Below are 15,879 nucleotides of genomic sequence, written 5' to 3' on the forward strand. Positions count from 1 at the left end.
ACAAAACATGGTAAAAAAAAAAAAAAGTGACACAAGTGTGCTTATTTAGAACCATTTTATGATGAAAACTGAAATAGCAAATGAGAACAAAGAACACAAAAATCATCTTGACAAAATAAGTGCAAATTTAGGAGGAAAATTATCTTTTACAATTTTGTTTTCCTAAAAGTCTCCCATAAAATGGTACTTGATGAAAATTTAGTGCAATATGGGTAATAAATTTTAAGACTATTTAAATTCATTTACAAGCTTTGAAGATGAAAAATATCCCAAGGTTTTGTTTGTTTGGTTTTTAATTAAAGATAATCTACTTTAAGAGAGAGAAAAAAGCTGCATTAAACTTTTATAATTTAACATGTAGAGTAGACTTTTCAAATGCAAGAAACTCAGAATTCAAATACTAACTTATGGTAAAGCAATAAAATCCTTAATGGAAATTAAGGTGCCTGCTATAGTCTTAGTAGACGTCAAAAAAAAGGTCACAGTATGATAAGGCTGGTGTGACTACAAACTTTTTATACATTAAATATGCAAGAAAGTGTCCTCTGTAAAAGAACTCAGGCTGTTAAGTACTATCCTGCATCAGCCTGATTTTAAGAAAGTTTTAAGTCTGACCCTGTCATTTACCACTTTGGGTTCTCTCATAAGCAGAATTCTCGATTTTTAAAAATCCCCAAGAGTGGGTAGGCAGCATATTCTAGAAATAAAATCTATTAACTTCAAGAAATAAATTTTAATGGAAAAGTGGCTGCACCATAAAAACATGAACTTGAAAATCTGTTCAACATTTTGGCTTTAAATCTTACAAGAGAATGCTACACAGAGTAACTGCAGAGTAAAGAAGAAAGTTTTGAAAACTAGCTCCACATTTTACAAATATAAATAGTGTTGGGTGTTCTTAATTATTGTGTTTGTTGAATATTTCAAAAGAAAAGCTTTCCTTCTAGGGAATGGAATCAGTTCTTTCCTAATAAGCATCAGAACAAGTTTCCATCACACAGGTGAGTACGAATAGAAAAAACATGAAACGATACAAAGTAAATATTTGAAGAAATGATGTAAGGTCTATGAATGCCTAGAGAATGCCTTGAGAAAGTAAGGAAACTTGTCTTAGAATACTGGCATGGCTTTTAGAGAGCACAATCACCTTGATACCACAGTACAAATGTACAATGCACACAATATGGAAGTGCAGTTCTGTGCCTATTTCCTGGCTTATCCATAAGGAGAGACTGACTTGGCTGAGCCAAGGGGCAGCAGCTGCCTGTTTGGTGAGCAGGGTACTCCCACCTTCCCCACAGCGAGTGCCCTGATTCAGGTCTTGCCTGTGCAACCCCCACTTTGCACAAAACTGGCAGGACATTGGTATATTTAAAGCTTCTAGCCCTCTGCTGAATTTTGGTGGAACTGAGTACAAAAGGGAAAGCAACAGATAAGCACAGTCCAGGTTTTATTTAGAACAAGTAGGAAGATCAACCTACAAAGAAAACAGTCAGCACAATAACTTAATTCTTTGTTTGCAGTGCTTCTCATCTCGTTTAAGATCAAGGAACTCTATAGAGATGACAGTCATTTAGCTTATGTCCTTGTAATTCCACATTGTTGTATTACAAAACCCTTCAAAACCCAAGAGATTTGGTCTGCGTATTTTAGGAATACACAAAATTCCGCTTCTGTAATGTTCCATGCCAAATATAAGGGAAGAAATGGTGAGAGATGGAAACAAATGACCGAACACAAGCAAAAAACTGACTGGTATTTACCAGGAGATTTGATTTGCACTGAAGAAATTCTCACTTTACATCTCTAGAACAGCCCATAACAACATTACTAACAGCTGGCTATGCAACAATACATTTTCTGGAAAAGCACAGATTCCTCAATTTTAAGACAAAGTAAAAGTATAGGAATTCTTCCAGTAAAGAAAAATGTCAGGTAGCTTTATTCCAAGATCAAACAGATTTAACAAAAAGAAAATCTGTGTTTTTTATAGTAATGAGTCTGTCAAAGATAATAAATAGAGATTTTAATGTGATCTGTATGAAAAATCCATATATGACGATATGACAAGCTTTACAAATGCTGACTCTGCTACTCACCCTAAAGTTGTCAGGAGAGCTTAAATATAGCTTTTCCCTAATGTCTTCTGGAGCACCAGCACAAAGCCTATAAAAGATATGATAATTCCTCTCTTCTTTGCCTTGCACACAGATCCTAGATTTCTCCAGAAGGTAGTGTGACACAAATCCACCAACCACCGAGTTCTAGGAAGAAGAAATATTTTTCTGATTATCTGAATATTTGTTGCATTATTTAAGATTCAGGTTTTTAATTTACTTTTGCCTGATCATGACTCGTTCAATAGAAACTGCTCCGAAAAAGACTAAAAGCTATCTATACCTAATACATATTAAGCCTAGAAAAAAACCCATTGCCTTTACCATTACTTCTCTCCCGAGCTCATGTATTGTATATACATACACTCTTCTTAAAAGAAAAGTCTTCTTCACCCCAAAAAGCAGAAATCCATAGCAGAACCTCAGGAGTTACTGCAAAGATCATTGCTACAGCCATCCTTACACTTTCTGTATGACAGTGCTATTACAACCTTCTTTAGCTGCATTTCACTGAGATTCTTGTAAAACAAAAGGAAGGGTTAAAATTATAGAGTACATATTTGGACAACATCTTAGGCAAATTAATTATGACACAACATTTTATTTCCAACACTTGCACTTCTTTATTGAGAAGGAATTCTGACAGATTTCTGAGAGCTATTTCTTATCTGGCCTATGATAAAATTCCCTGTGCCTAGAGAAATCTTAATAGCAAGGAAATTCCTGAACTTAATGGCCATGACAAGAACTAAGAAGGATTAACTGACTGACAAATTTGATTGCAGTTATGCAGTCGTTCCCTTATTCAGAAGCTCTCAGTCTGTACTCATGTCACTTTGAGAAACCAGACTTAAAAAGGTGCCCACAAAGTGAGATGTGATGCCTTGTAAAAAAGGGTCTCAAGTGACCATGCTAATTTTGCAGTGGAAAGCTGAAACAAGCTTTGAAGCTGTTTCTGAAGATACTCAGAGGGCTATTTGCTTCAGCTGAAGTAATTCAACTGAAACACCATGTAAGTGTTGATGGGCACTCCCTCTCCCCACAAAGAAATTTGGTTATTTACTAGGTAAACTATTACCAAAAGCTCTGAAATTAAAGTACAAACCAAATTATGAAAACTTAGGAAAAGACCGCAAGCTCAAGACCAGACAAATACAGGAAAAGAAACAAATTCTTGCAGTTTGTCTGTCCTCAGTCAGGAACTCGAGGAAGAATGTATGTAATCTCCAGAGAACATCAACAGGAGTCTTCAGCTTGGACATACTGACCAACCATACAGCAATCCTTAATTGTGGAACGTGTGTATACGTAATCCGACCCAAACAAAACTACATCTAAGCAAAGGAAATTTTTCCTAAGATACACAGCTGAATATCAAAAAACCAATTCCTTGACTTCTGTCACACACAGATTACTATGTAAGGTCCCAAAACATCATACAAATACATTAAAAAGTTTCAAGTTGAAATACATTTATGTCTAATACACAACTTACACTTACTTGAGCATTAAAGGAATGGATGAATACCTAACAGCAAGTGAGTTAGTCCTCATATCAGAAGGCTCACATAATGCATTGAATGGACTCATTTTTAATCTTTTGTTGGTGGAAGTAATTTTCCTACTGAGTTGCCACTGCTTTCCAGTAATGAGACAGTACAGTGTGGCTCTGTTTTTTCTTTCAAGGTGACACAATACAAATCGAATCTGTAAAGTAGGACAGTGGCTATTTGCTGCAAGACTAGTAAGTCTGTTCAGTCTCCTGCCAGTCTAGTGTTTCCATTATATGGCAAAAAAATCATCACTGGTTAACTGAAACAAAATTCCAGTACCTTTTCATTGAAGTGAATTTCAACAAATTTCCCAAAACGACTGCTGTTGTTGTTGCGAACAGTCTTTGCATTTCCAAAAGCTTCTAATAGGGGATTTGCTGTTTAAAAAAATTAATTTTTGTAGTGTTAAAATTCAATCAGGAAACTACCAAAAAGAAAGAGAGAACAAATATAATTAATCAAGGAACTTATTTGGAATAAGGTTTTAAAATCAAAGGAAAAATATTACCTATTAGGAATAATATATTTAGCAAATTATACTGGATATATTGTGGCAGAACATAAAATTAAGTACTTAAGTGTCTCATAACACTGCAATGTACTTAAACCAATATAGAATGAAATTAGAGACAAGTACCAAAAGTTACTCAGTGGTGTTGTTCTATAGGAAGTAGGTAAATAACTGATACATAAATGACATGAGACAGCACAGAATTTGACGCTTCCCAATTATTTATTATTCATGAAATCAAAACTACCCACTTATTCCACAGATGAAAATGCCACTTAAATGTCACGCATGCAATATATTAGATTGACTTGGAAATTAATAAATATAATATTAGAAAAGTGTGCTGATTTCAAAAACCACTTAACACTGTCCTTTCAAATTAGGTCAATTAAGTGACTGACTGATTTTATTTTTTACTGTCTGCTGCTTTTCAGCGTGTTAAAGCCCATACAGAAAGAGTGGCAGCAAGCAATCTAATTCTCATATCCATATATATACACACTCATACAAATATCATGCACAGTTTAAACAGTTTGAAACTGCTTATTAATTATGAAATAGAAGGCCTCTGAAAGACTGCTTTTTAGTATCTTTGAAGATCAAAGAAAAATAGTTTACTAAATCACATCAACAATAAACCACTAAAAATATCGGCAAGATATTTGAAGGCTTCTAGTTAAAAATAAGCGCTGGAAACTAAGTGAGCAGAAACTCAGATTTAAAACTCCACTGACAACTATTTATATATCTGCTCCTACAAAAATTAAAGAATGAAGGAATGACATCAATGCTTGGATAAAATACGGGTGATAATGCATCATGTAATAGGACATGAGAATTAACCTTTTTTTGCTTGGCTGTATTTTCATTTTTTTAACAATTAAAGTTCATAAAACTGCAAATCTGTCTATTTACAAGATCTTTGATAACTATTCAGGCATTTTATGTAATATGAAGTTTTAAAGAAAAGATTATGAACAAAACCAAATTGCGCAAAGTCTTTCAGCTAGGCTGAAGGTTCCTCTAGTAATACGTATGCCACAAGCATATTCATTAAAATCATGCCTAAAAACCTTCAGAATTCATGCATCAGATGCTGTTCTAAATTAAAAAGCCCAAACTGTTTGAGGAATACCTACAAGTACCAATTAATTTGCATCAGGCATTATCCAACTCTTGCCCACTTTCTGCATTCCTTTAGCACACTGGATTTCACTAAGGAACTGGTTTAAGCAGACCTACAGCAACGAGATTAAAGCCTGAAGTACTTCTCTTCAATAAGTGGTTCAAATTTGAAAGCAGGAAAATTTTAAAAAATTAAATTATTTTTTTAAGAAAAAGACACAGAGTCAAGAAATTTCAAAATAAATTTATGCTATGCTATAGAGGACTAAAAATGTTGTATGAGGAATTATTAGGTTGGCTGAAGGCTGTTTGCTCTTCAGGTATTTCTATTTCCTCAAAAAGCTATTTTCTGTTCAATTAGGAAGTACATGCAACATTCAAGAGGCTCAATGAGAAGGATCAACACAGTCTCTCTTCACCTTGTTTGGGAGTCTACTGTAAAGATAAATACAGTCAAAGTGCTGTTCTGAATTATGTGATTTCTGACAAAAAAATGTTATAACAGAAATTTGATCCAGAATCATAATTTAAAAGAACTTCCCTACTTTATTTGACTCTGAGAAATTGATAGTGAGGAGGAGGAATTATATTTTCCTGGTACTAACAGATAATGAAAAAACAATCTTATCCTTGCAGATTTTCAGCAGTTTAAAATTCCATTTTGGGTACCACCTCAAGTACATTATATGTGTAAAGTTCAATTCAAACACACACAAAAACATTTTCTAGATAAATGACAGCATGATACTACAATAAATAAAAATAAAGTGAATTACAAATAAAATATTTTTCAAAACCTAGGATCAAGATCAACTACCTGTAAATTATGCTCTAGATAGTCTGATAGTATTTCTATGCTACTTTTTTTCATTTGCTGTTGAGTCACATTTCTGAAAAAAAAAAATAATGTTGGAACCCTTAGTTAAATGAAAGAAACTTCAATACCTTCTACGATTCTATCATCAATATCTTGGCCACTCCCATAGGATTCTGTCAAATACCTGTAAAGTAAGATAAAAATATCAGTATCATTCATCTCATGTCAGGTTTCGTCACCGAAGCAGGGTTTAACATGGCTGTGCACAAATACTAATTAATTACTATAGGGAAGGCATTCTGATTTTAAGTTTCAAATACCTATGCACTTTGAAATAAACTTTACTTGAAACTTTTAACTTTTCTTTTTTGTTAAAACAAAAATATTCTTGCACACTTCAAATTTTTTTCAATTCTCCAAGGCCTGCTAGAAATTTCTTTTCAACATGCATATGGAAATTACAGTTTAATAGAAATATAAACAAACTATTATTGTATTATCTGTATTTATTAATAATCTTATTAGATACATAAGGTTTCATGTCTATTTCCTGAATTTAAGACTGTTGCCATCCATAATGTTTCTATATTCATAACGATCAGTGTTAATAAAAACCCGCATGGAGATGATAAGTAATTACAAGTGTACAATTAAGACAGGATTCAATTTAGCAGTTGAAGAAAGAATTACAAAATAAAGCCACAATCTACTTGCTCCAAAGTCCTAGTCTTTTTTAATTTTTTTTTTTTCCCTGCTCACAGGGCATGCTTTCTGGAAATTCACAGGTGAATCTGGGACAAGTTAAAAACATCTCTTGAAAATGGGGCTTTCCAAAAAACTTTAGAAGCACTAAAAGAGCTGCTCTGGCACCTTTTACTTTGTAATCAAACAAGGGTAAAATCTTTCAGCTTTTAAAACTCAGTTATGTTTTGTACAGGGACTCTATGGTGGAGTGTGGTGGGGAAAAGCAGCAGCAATGATATTTGCCTGTTGTATAATAAGCTCTTCCTTTGCTGAGAAGTGGAAGAATAATCTCCTTTAAGAGCATCTCTGGTGAGATATTCTTCCAGAGCCTGCTGTCTTTTTCTGTTACTCTTATCAGGAATAGAGTCAGATGTCCCTTGTGAAAAATCATTACCAGCACCTTGCAGTAATTCTTACAGCTATCTATGAAAGGTTGCACAGGGGCAGCGCAGAGCAGTATGAAGGACAGACAGGCAGTTGTGACAATTCTTCACGGGATGTGGAAAATAATACCTCTACTGTAGAGAAATACTAGAAAATACATTATTTTAGGGAAAAGGGAATTAAATATTTGTAGAGGGAAACAAGTCCAAGGTGGGGCAAAGGAGCATATTTACACTGCCCACACTGAGGTGCCCTGCATCATTAGGCCACCTATGATACAGGTGTATTTAAAGGAGTAGTTCATTCTAGTTACAGTGCTCCAGAGTGATAAAAAGCCATTAAAAGATAATGCAGATATGGAAGCAAGGCTGATACATATCAGCAATATGGCTTTCCATATAATTTAATACACTTGATTTAGTATTGGTTGTACATGAACATCAGTAAATAAATAAATATCACTATTCGGTCTTATTCAGTAAACTAGGGTAAAGTATGTTAAAATTAAAAAGATACTCAAGCAAACTAAAAAAAAAACCTCAGGGAAAACAAAGATATACATATTTATGGCAAAACCAACAGTGTCTTGCAAGATACAGTTAATATGTCTAGTTACATTTTTTATCAACCACAATACCAGATGTGCAATACCAAAATGACTTTATCATAAACCATAATAAATACATGATGTCACTACCACTGAGTTAAGATTTCTGTGAGCATGTAGCTATTTCTGCACATTATCATGTCAGCATTTATCTCAATTTGTTGTAATAAAGTGCACATAGAAACTAATACATATCTTACTGAATTGTATCTTTAACCCACTGATGACCTTAGTTTGCTCTGCCTCTATGTCAACCAAATGCATAAACACAAGAGATTCACATACTAACTTTGGTGCAAACATACAAACCTCAAAACAAATTTAGTGTTTTCTGTCTTGCCAGCTCCTGATTCTCCAGAGACTATGATGGATTGACTCATTTTAAGCACTTTCATGTCACGGAATGCTTTATCAGCTTAAAAAGAAGAATATGGTTAACATGACAAAAATTAATACTCAGCAGAATTGCAAGGATAAAGTTAAGCTACAATGCAGAAAAGTAAAATGTAACATTTTCAGGAATAGAAACTAAATATTTACAATTAAATGAATTACAGTTTATTAAATTCTGTTTCCCTCTAATTTATACTACAGTTGTAATTCTTCCAACACTGACATGTAAGAACTCAAAGTCTTGGAAACAAAGGTCTACTCAGTTATATCCATAGTAAAACAAGACAAAATCAACACTCTAGAGCTAAATCTTTTTAATTTAATGTATTTATAAAAAAGTAGTTATTTTTTTATATATTTTATATTTTTTAAAGGGAAACTTTCAGTTGTACTTTGCAACAAGTAACATCTGAGGAAACTTGGGAAAAAATCTCTCTTATTATGCAACAGGTACTAAAACTCCAGCTAATTATATTTTTTATTTCAAAATAAAATACAAAACAGTGAGAAGGCCTTTAACATGTCAAACTTTGATTATAGTCTCCAATTATTTTTTATTTTCAAAAGTGACTGAAATCAGATTTATGCCATAAATAACATTTCAATGTACTTTCTGTCTGTACCACAAGCATATAAAAGGAAACAGTGAATGTGCTCTGGCAACATAATTTAAGGCAAAGAAAATTACTACACTGAAAGACAGTGCCAATCATTATTACGCCTTTTTCACTTACAAAATTTGAATTTCTTTATTTCTTTTTTAGGTTATTTTAATGATTGCAAATTATATTTAAATTGCTTAGACTTAAAACACTGGAAGTGCAGAATAACCCTAAGAGAGTTGTCACAGTTGCCCATTTCCAAGTTCTTCAAAAAGATGAGAAGATTTGCAATTTTAGCCGTTAGTGGTTTAATTTTATAATAGTTCAAAATAAGTTAATTAGTGCTACAGGTAGCAATTTACAGATAACTCTGAAGAATTCAATGTTTGTTTATAAAGAGACAAATACAGGCTAAATACATACCAATTGCAAAAACATGTGGTGGCAATGTTCCCAGCGATCTACCCTGGTACTTTTTAATAGTATCTGAAGAGTAAAACTTAGGTATATCAAAGTATGGATTCACTGCAATAAGAATGTTGGCTACATAGGTCTGTGAAGAAAACAATGAACAGCAAATTACTATGCAGTATCCAAGCAAGTGGTTAACAGCAATTGTCTATTACTATTGCAGACTATAACCTCCATATAACAATTGCATTTTTGATCCTTTACAGCTAATGCAAACACAAGACAGGATATATTTTTGCAGTTCCTTTAATTATCTTCTCAGCATTTCTATGAAATTATCCTGGGAAAATTTCCTAACCACCAAACTGTGGAGTATGTCCTGAATCTGACCTTTCTCCCAGTCTCCTTTTAAATTATTTCCTATTGTCTGCATTACTGGATCAAGGACAGGACGCCAAAACCTCCTGCTCAAAAGCGAATAAACTAAGCTCATGGATAGCATAACACACTGTCCTCAGTGAGGAGGATAGCTTTTCAATATCTAATGGAAGCAACTCAGCAGGAAGGACTGACAGGATCCTGCCTGGGAATGCATTCAAGCCAGGCAATAAAAGCATTCAGCCAAAAGAAAATTAGCTATAGCTGCTTCCATAGAGAGAAATACAGAATGCAAATGTTCTCTTACAGAGAAGGAATTTGAGAAGAATCTCTGACAAAGGCTGCTTTTTACCTTTCCATAGGACAAGGAAGACTGAAGAGAGCGGGTTTTTTTCTGTTTATGAAAGAAATGCTTATAGCTTAGTTATAATTGCCAGGTTACATACAGGAAAGAAGAGGGGTCAGAATCAAATTAAAAATCAGATTTGCAGGAAAAGACCTGAAGAAAATGAGGTAAACCTTCAACTTGAATAACTTACTTGCTTTGCTGTTACTGAGAGTGTCCCTAGAAAACTGAAATTTGGAAACTATTGTATGATGCATTAGTAGAAGACTGGATCACACAATATATGACATTTCTTAAATAGTTCTATTTTCAGCACTTATTTCACCAAAGGAAAACTTTCCTTCAAGAGTTGCAAATAGAATATTAATTTTCCTTTTAATAACAAAATTAATATTGTTAACCAGGATTCTTAAAAAGGCATAAAACTGTTCACAAGGGAATTGTACCTAAATTATAAATTGAAAAAAAGTCTTTGTTTTCCTTCAGAAAATACATGTTTACTTGTTTACATTGAAGAAAGGCTTTATGAACTACTATCCTACTTTATGAAAATACTATCCTATCCCATGATCAGTTCATATTCAGAATTTTGCTTCCTTGGGGGGGTTTTATTGTTTGGTTGGGTTTCTTTAAGGATTATTTATCCAGAGCAGCATTCAAATGGCCATTTTTATTTATTTATATTTTAAAGCTGGTGCTTGATCTTGAGCCATAAAAAATTTAAAGCTATGTAAATTAACTGCAACAGAAGAAAATGATTATACTTTCTTTTTACACTTATAAAAAAGGGTTTAGCTAGATTAATTTTATAATATATGCTAAAAGAAAAGTTGATTATTTCAACACAGACACTTTAAACTATTAGAACTGTTTTGCATTATCCCTATCCAGCTTTCTACTAGGAAAAAAAAATTAAGAAAGAAAGAAAACTCTTATCTTCTGTTTCACAGCTGTCAGTATCTGGGCAGATGGCAAGGACAAAATGTAATTTAGTCAGAATTCATTAAGTACAATTAGGCAATTTGATAGCAATATAAAAGATTAAGATGGACATCTGAGCTAGGAGGTGTCAAAGACGGCACCTGTTTGCTTCGTTCAAAAATAATGAAGAAAGAAAACCATCTTTGTTAGCAGTGAAATAAGTTACCTGTAGGAACATTTGTGGTACAAAGCTGTGCTATGGTTGCACATGAACAGTCATGTAGAGAAAAACCTATTGTTCTGTCTGGTAAAAATCAGATGGGATTCTGATCTAAAAGTATAATATAAGGAACAAAAGGTGAAAAAAGGCAAAAAAAAAGGCCTACAACCTCGACCTTTCCACATCAGCAGTTCTGTTATAGAGAAAAAAAACAGAAGTGGAAACACTTGGTGAATTTTTGAAAGGACATCTCTATTAGACTGGTTGTCATGACACAGAATACTTACGTAAATTCTGTCCTTACTGTACCGAACTTTGATATTGTGAAGGAGAGTGGCTTCATTTAAATACATCAGAGAACCTGCAAGTAAAAAACAATCACATATCATTAAGAACTCAGAACTACTTTAAGTACAGACAAAAAACTAAATCTTGAACTAAGGAGAATTTTCTTCCCCTTTCTTTGTTTACAGTTTAATCCTATCATTTCCTCACAATGTCTTGAAACAGGACTACTGACTCTATATAAATTTTAAAACCACAAACATGCTCTTAACTGTACAACTGGAGTTACAGAAAGCTGTGGAACAAAGAATTGGACTGCAGAAGCCTCAAATACAGGCTCTGCTCAGCATAAGATTCTTTAACCAGCCTGTCAAACACAGAGCATCTGCCTTTACACCAGCCTCTAAGCATAGACACTGCTGCCTACCAGAATCCCTACCAATTACTATTTCCTTCCTTCCAGTTCCCATCTCCAATCTCAGCCACAGTGTCCCCAGGGTAATGCCACCCAAGTGACATTTGGAGTAACAGCTGGCTTCTGGTGATTTTTGAATTGATGAATATAAACATCTAATCTGGATCTGGAGGCAGCAACAGCAGCATCACAATACGAGGCACTAACGCTTGCCTGCCTGAATTCTGATATTTGTGAGTACTAGGCCTCCTCAGAGAAACTGTTAGGGGGAAAAAAATGCTAACACACTTAAACCTAGCTGTATCTTTCTCCTTTGTTCTTTAACATAAAACACCTGAATCTGAGATTAGCTCAGTTGGTTAGAGCATGGTGCTACTAAGACCAGTGTTGTGGGTTTGATCCCTGTATGGGCTAATATTCATTTAAGAGCTGGATTCAATGATCATTGTGGGTCCTTTCCAGACCAGAACATTCTGATGTGATTCTGTAACTGCTGAAATGTTACAGGGTGGTCGCACCCAGAGAATGCTTCAGACTGTACAGGTTCACATTCTGGCAAAGCTGGTCCTTGTTTTCTGCTACAAAGCACTGAAAAGTGTCAGCAGCCTTAATTACGGAGGTAATTTTCAGTTCCCACTATAACACTGTTAAAAATATTATCCCCAAACCAACTGAGGGCACTACTCATTACACAGACTCCATTTTCAAATATGCTCAATCTGTTTTATCTCACTGCTTCAAATCAAATGTACAATACTATTTTGTGTAGTGACAACTGACATACTGCCACACTGATAAACTTTACAGTAATACAGTATAAAAACTTGTATACATCCAACTACTATGGATGGAGTAAGCACTGTACCAATAATGTCTTTTGTTTTTAAGGAAAAACTGGACATGGGACTTAATGCAACAGTCGAGTTGACACAGTGGTGTTAGGTCAGAGGTTGGACTCAGTGATCTCAGAGGTCTTTTCCAACCTAATTGGTTCTGTGATTCTCTAATAGTACCCACTAGCTTGCACCTCACGCAAGGGTCACATACACACCTCTTACCTATAATGACTAACAAAGCTGTTTTATGTTGAACTGACACCCTTTCTCAAGGGCTGCAGCAGCAAAGAAGTATTCTAACTTATTTACACAAATGTGCAAAAAGGGCTACCAGTTTGTATGACCTAAAGTCAACCTGCCCAGCCACCTTGCCCTGCAAGAGCTACTTACTGAAGTTCAGTAAGTAGCTCTTAACATCTCTTTCAACACTCCTCCTGCTGAACCAACACTTTCAACATTCCTCCTGCTGAACTGGCAAAGGAAAATGGGAGCTTCTCAAAAACATCTGTGTTTCTGTTTTGCATCTCTTACCCTTCCTCCTGCAGTGGACTGAGGAGTGGAGGTGGTTCTGTCCCCTACTTATCTGCACTAGACTGGCCTGAAGCAAACTCATGTTCACCAGCAAATTGCAGCCTCTCTTTGGCTTGCGTATCTCTGCTGAATAACAGCCCTTCCCTCCATTACATGACTAAATACAGCTTTGTTTCAAATATCTGGAATCATTTACACTTCTCAAAGGACCTTGTAGCTTCTGGTTTGTTCAGAAGAAACCACCTTCCTCCACAAAACCCCTTGCACTCATATTCCTGTGCTGGCAGAGGCACACAAGGCACGCTTTAGCTTTACCCCAGGTAAACTCTCTCTTTGGATCATAAGAGCCTTGAAATTGTGGCTGTGCACAATTCCTTCATGAAGTAGCAGGCTGGCCCCCATCCCCACAGTTCCTCCCCTGCCAGCATAGCAGACACGCATTCCCCCACAACCCCACAGTAACCAGGAGCTGCAGCAGCCAAGCACAGATGCCCAACACTGCACAGCAGGACTCGTCCTCCCCTCCCCGGGCATTCTCAGTTCACATGGCCAAGAAAATGGCACTGGGACCACAAATTGCAGGTCTGCCTTCACCTCTTTTATTGGGGTCATTAAAAGGAAATGGGCCAGAAACAGAAACTCCTGCTTGCTCTAATGAAAGTTAAAGTCTCCTTCTGCCCCTCTATGTGCCTGGGAGGGGACAGCGTGGTAAAAAATTAGCAAACTTGTAGTCATTTGGATCCTCAGTATTGAGATGAGAAATTATTACATAGTCTATCAACACCCTTGACCATATCTTTGTAGGAACCTCTCTGAGTTTGCAGTATTTTAAAGGAAGCAGTTAATCATCAACTTTTTATTAGGTTGCTTATCTCAAAAGCAAAGGACTCCAGATTTCATTGTCCCCAGTGCCCTCGTTGCAATTAAAGCATCTAATACCGGCAGACTCAGTCTGCAATAGGAGCTTGCTCCCAAGCTTGCTCCCCAAGGGAATGCCACCACCTCAAGACATGCAAACTAAGGCTTATGTCAGCGAATTCAAAGTGCATCTTTTTAGAATAAATCCTTTAGAAGAGGCATCCATATCCAAAGGCAAAGGAAGTCAACGGAGAGAGAGAGAATTCTGAATATTCATATGGCTCATGTCTAAATATAGCGAGTGTATATATGTGCATTTAGTTCTCCATATATTTACTTACACATACACATCCTTGTTGCAAAAATATAAGCAGCTTGAAGCAAGGCTACCAGCTTGGTTCTAACCATACTGCACCATCTAAGTCAGAGCATAAGACTCAGATCTCATCTTTTTGGTTCTTTTGGAGAAGCTGTAACAGCTGTATTTCCTGTCATGGGATGTAAATACTAAACCCTACTACAGGACAGGAACTGAGGTTGCATCACCTAGACCAGACCACCCTTAGCCTCTATTTTAAACTAAGAACAATAGAAGGTATTTTTGCCCACTATTTACAAAGTCTTCAGTATTTTCACCAAGCAGTAAACACTATAGGAAATGTTGAAAAGACTTGTCTTCATCAGTATTCAAGACAGGAGAGGCTCTGTGATTTGCTCATAGAGTGCAGCAACAACAAAATATTTAAGAGTTGTCTAAAAGCTGATCACAGAACTCATTCAGCTTTCTCAGTATTCTCTCCCCTCTCCCCAGATTTGACAACTGTTTCCATCTACCTAACTATAAAATATTTAATAAAATAAAAGCCCTGCAGATCAACAGTGACATTTATTACAAAAAATCACTTCAAAACTCTTCTCCACCAGCACTCCTACATCCAATTCAGGTCTATAATTTTCAGTGGTCCTGATAGATCCAGATTCCCATCCCTAGTTTTGGGAAGGTAATCTTAAAACTTATACTCTATTACTTCTACTTCCACAGGAATGCTATCTGAGAAATTCCTTAAATGCAGGAAAATGCTATACAAATACAGGTGCTGATAAAGACACTGAGTCTTTGGTCACACTATAAAAAGTACAGTTACACCCATAATACTGAATGGAGTATTTCTGAAGTCAAGCAACAGTTCTATATGGGAATTATGTAACTATCCATTCCTCTAAAGTATTCAAATGAAAACTAAAACCCACAATAAATTACATTTTAAATGGGCTTCCTTTAAGAAGTTCAAAGGACTAGCAAAGGTCATACATAAATTCAAAGAAAGATGACAAGGAAGAAAGAGGAAGCTTGTAAGGAAACAATATTCATTTCATTGCATATATTTTTTTTCAAATGCATAATTTATTTTTAAATTCATAACTTACAGTTATCTTCCACATCCTTTTTGCTGTCCTCTTCTGCGGGAAACACTTGATTGATAGCAGCCTGGTAAGTCTATTAGATAAGAAACATTAACATTGTCAGAATTCCATAAAATAGAAATATAGTTCAAAGACATCTCATGCAATCATACAAGTGAGTGCACTGTAATTGTGCATGATTTCAAATGAAGTCACCAGGTTTATACTTCAAAATTGGAAATTTTACTGAGTTACTAGATGCAGACAAAAAGTGCTGCATTTATATTACTACACTACATTATAAAAATGAATTCACTGTAATATATATTTTAATGCAATAATATTTGATTCTCAGGTGAAAAATTGCATGTCATACTGCGAAATACAAAAAATAAGACCAAAAAAGTAATGCAAAGCTAAC

At 35.1% G+C, this 15,879-nt stretch overlaps 1 protein-coding gene across 7 annotated transcripts in view; it reads right to left on the minus strand.

Annotated features, from left to right (window-relative positions):
- MYO6 (myosin VI) overlaps positions 1 to 15,879 on the minus strand; it is a 102,207-nt gene that overhangs the window by 51,113 nt on the left and 35,215 nt on the right. For all 7 annotated transcript variants that reach the window (XM_059842584.1, XM_059842586.1, XM_059842585.1 and 4 more), the window contains 7 exons: positions 15,483 to 15,552; positions 11,417 to 11,490; positions 9,277 to 9,406; positions 8,168 to 8,273; positions 6,252 to 6,307; positions 3,950 to 4,047; positions 2,100 to 2,264 (listed from right to left, as the gene is read on the minus strand). In XM_059842584.1, coding sequence (XP_059698567.1) covers positions 2,100 to 2,264; positions 3,950 to 4,047; positions 6,252 to 6,307; positions 8,168 to 8,273; positions 9,277 to 9,406; positions 11,417 to 11,490; positions 15,483 to 15,552 — 699 coding nt within the window. The remainder of the gene's footprint in view (positions 1 to 2,099; positions 2,265 to 3,949; positions 4,048 to 6,251; positions 6,308 to 8,167; positions 8,274 to 9,276; positions 9,407 to 11,416; positions 11,491 to 15,482; positions 15,553 to 15,879) is intronic.

This window comes from Haemorhous mexicanus, chromosome 3 (assembly GCF_027477595.1).
Source record: "Haemorhous mexicanus isolate bHaeMex1 chromosome 3, bHaeMex1.pri, whole genome shotgun sequence".
Taxonomy (NCBI): Eukaryota; Metazoa; Chordata; class Aves; order Passeriformes; family Fringillidae; genus Haemorhous; species Haemorhous mexicanus.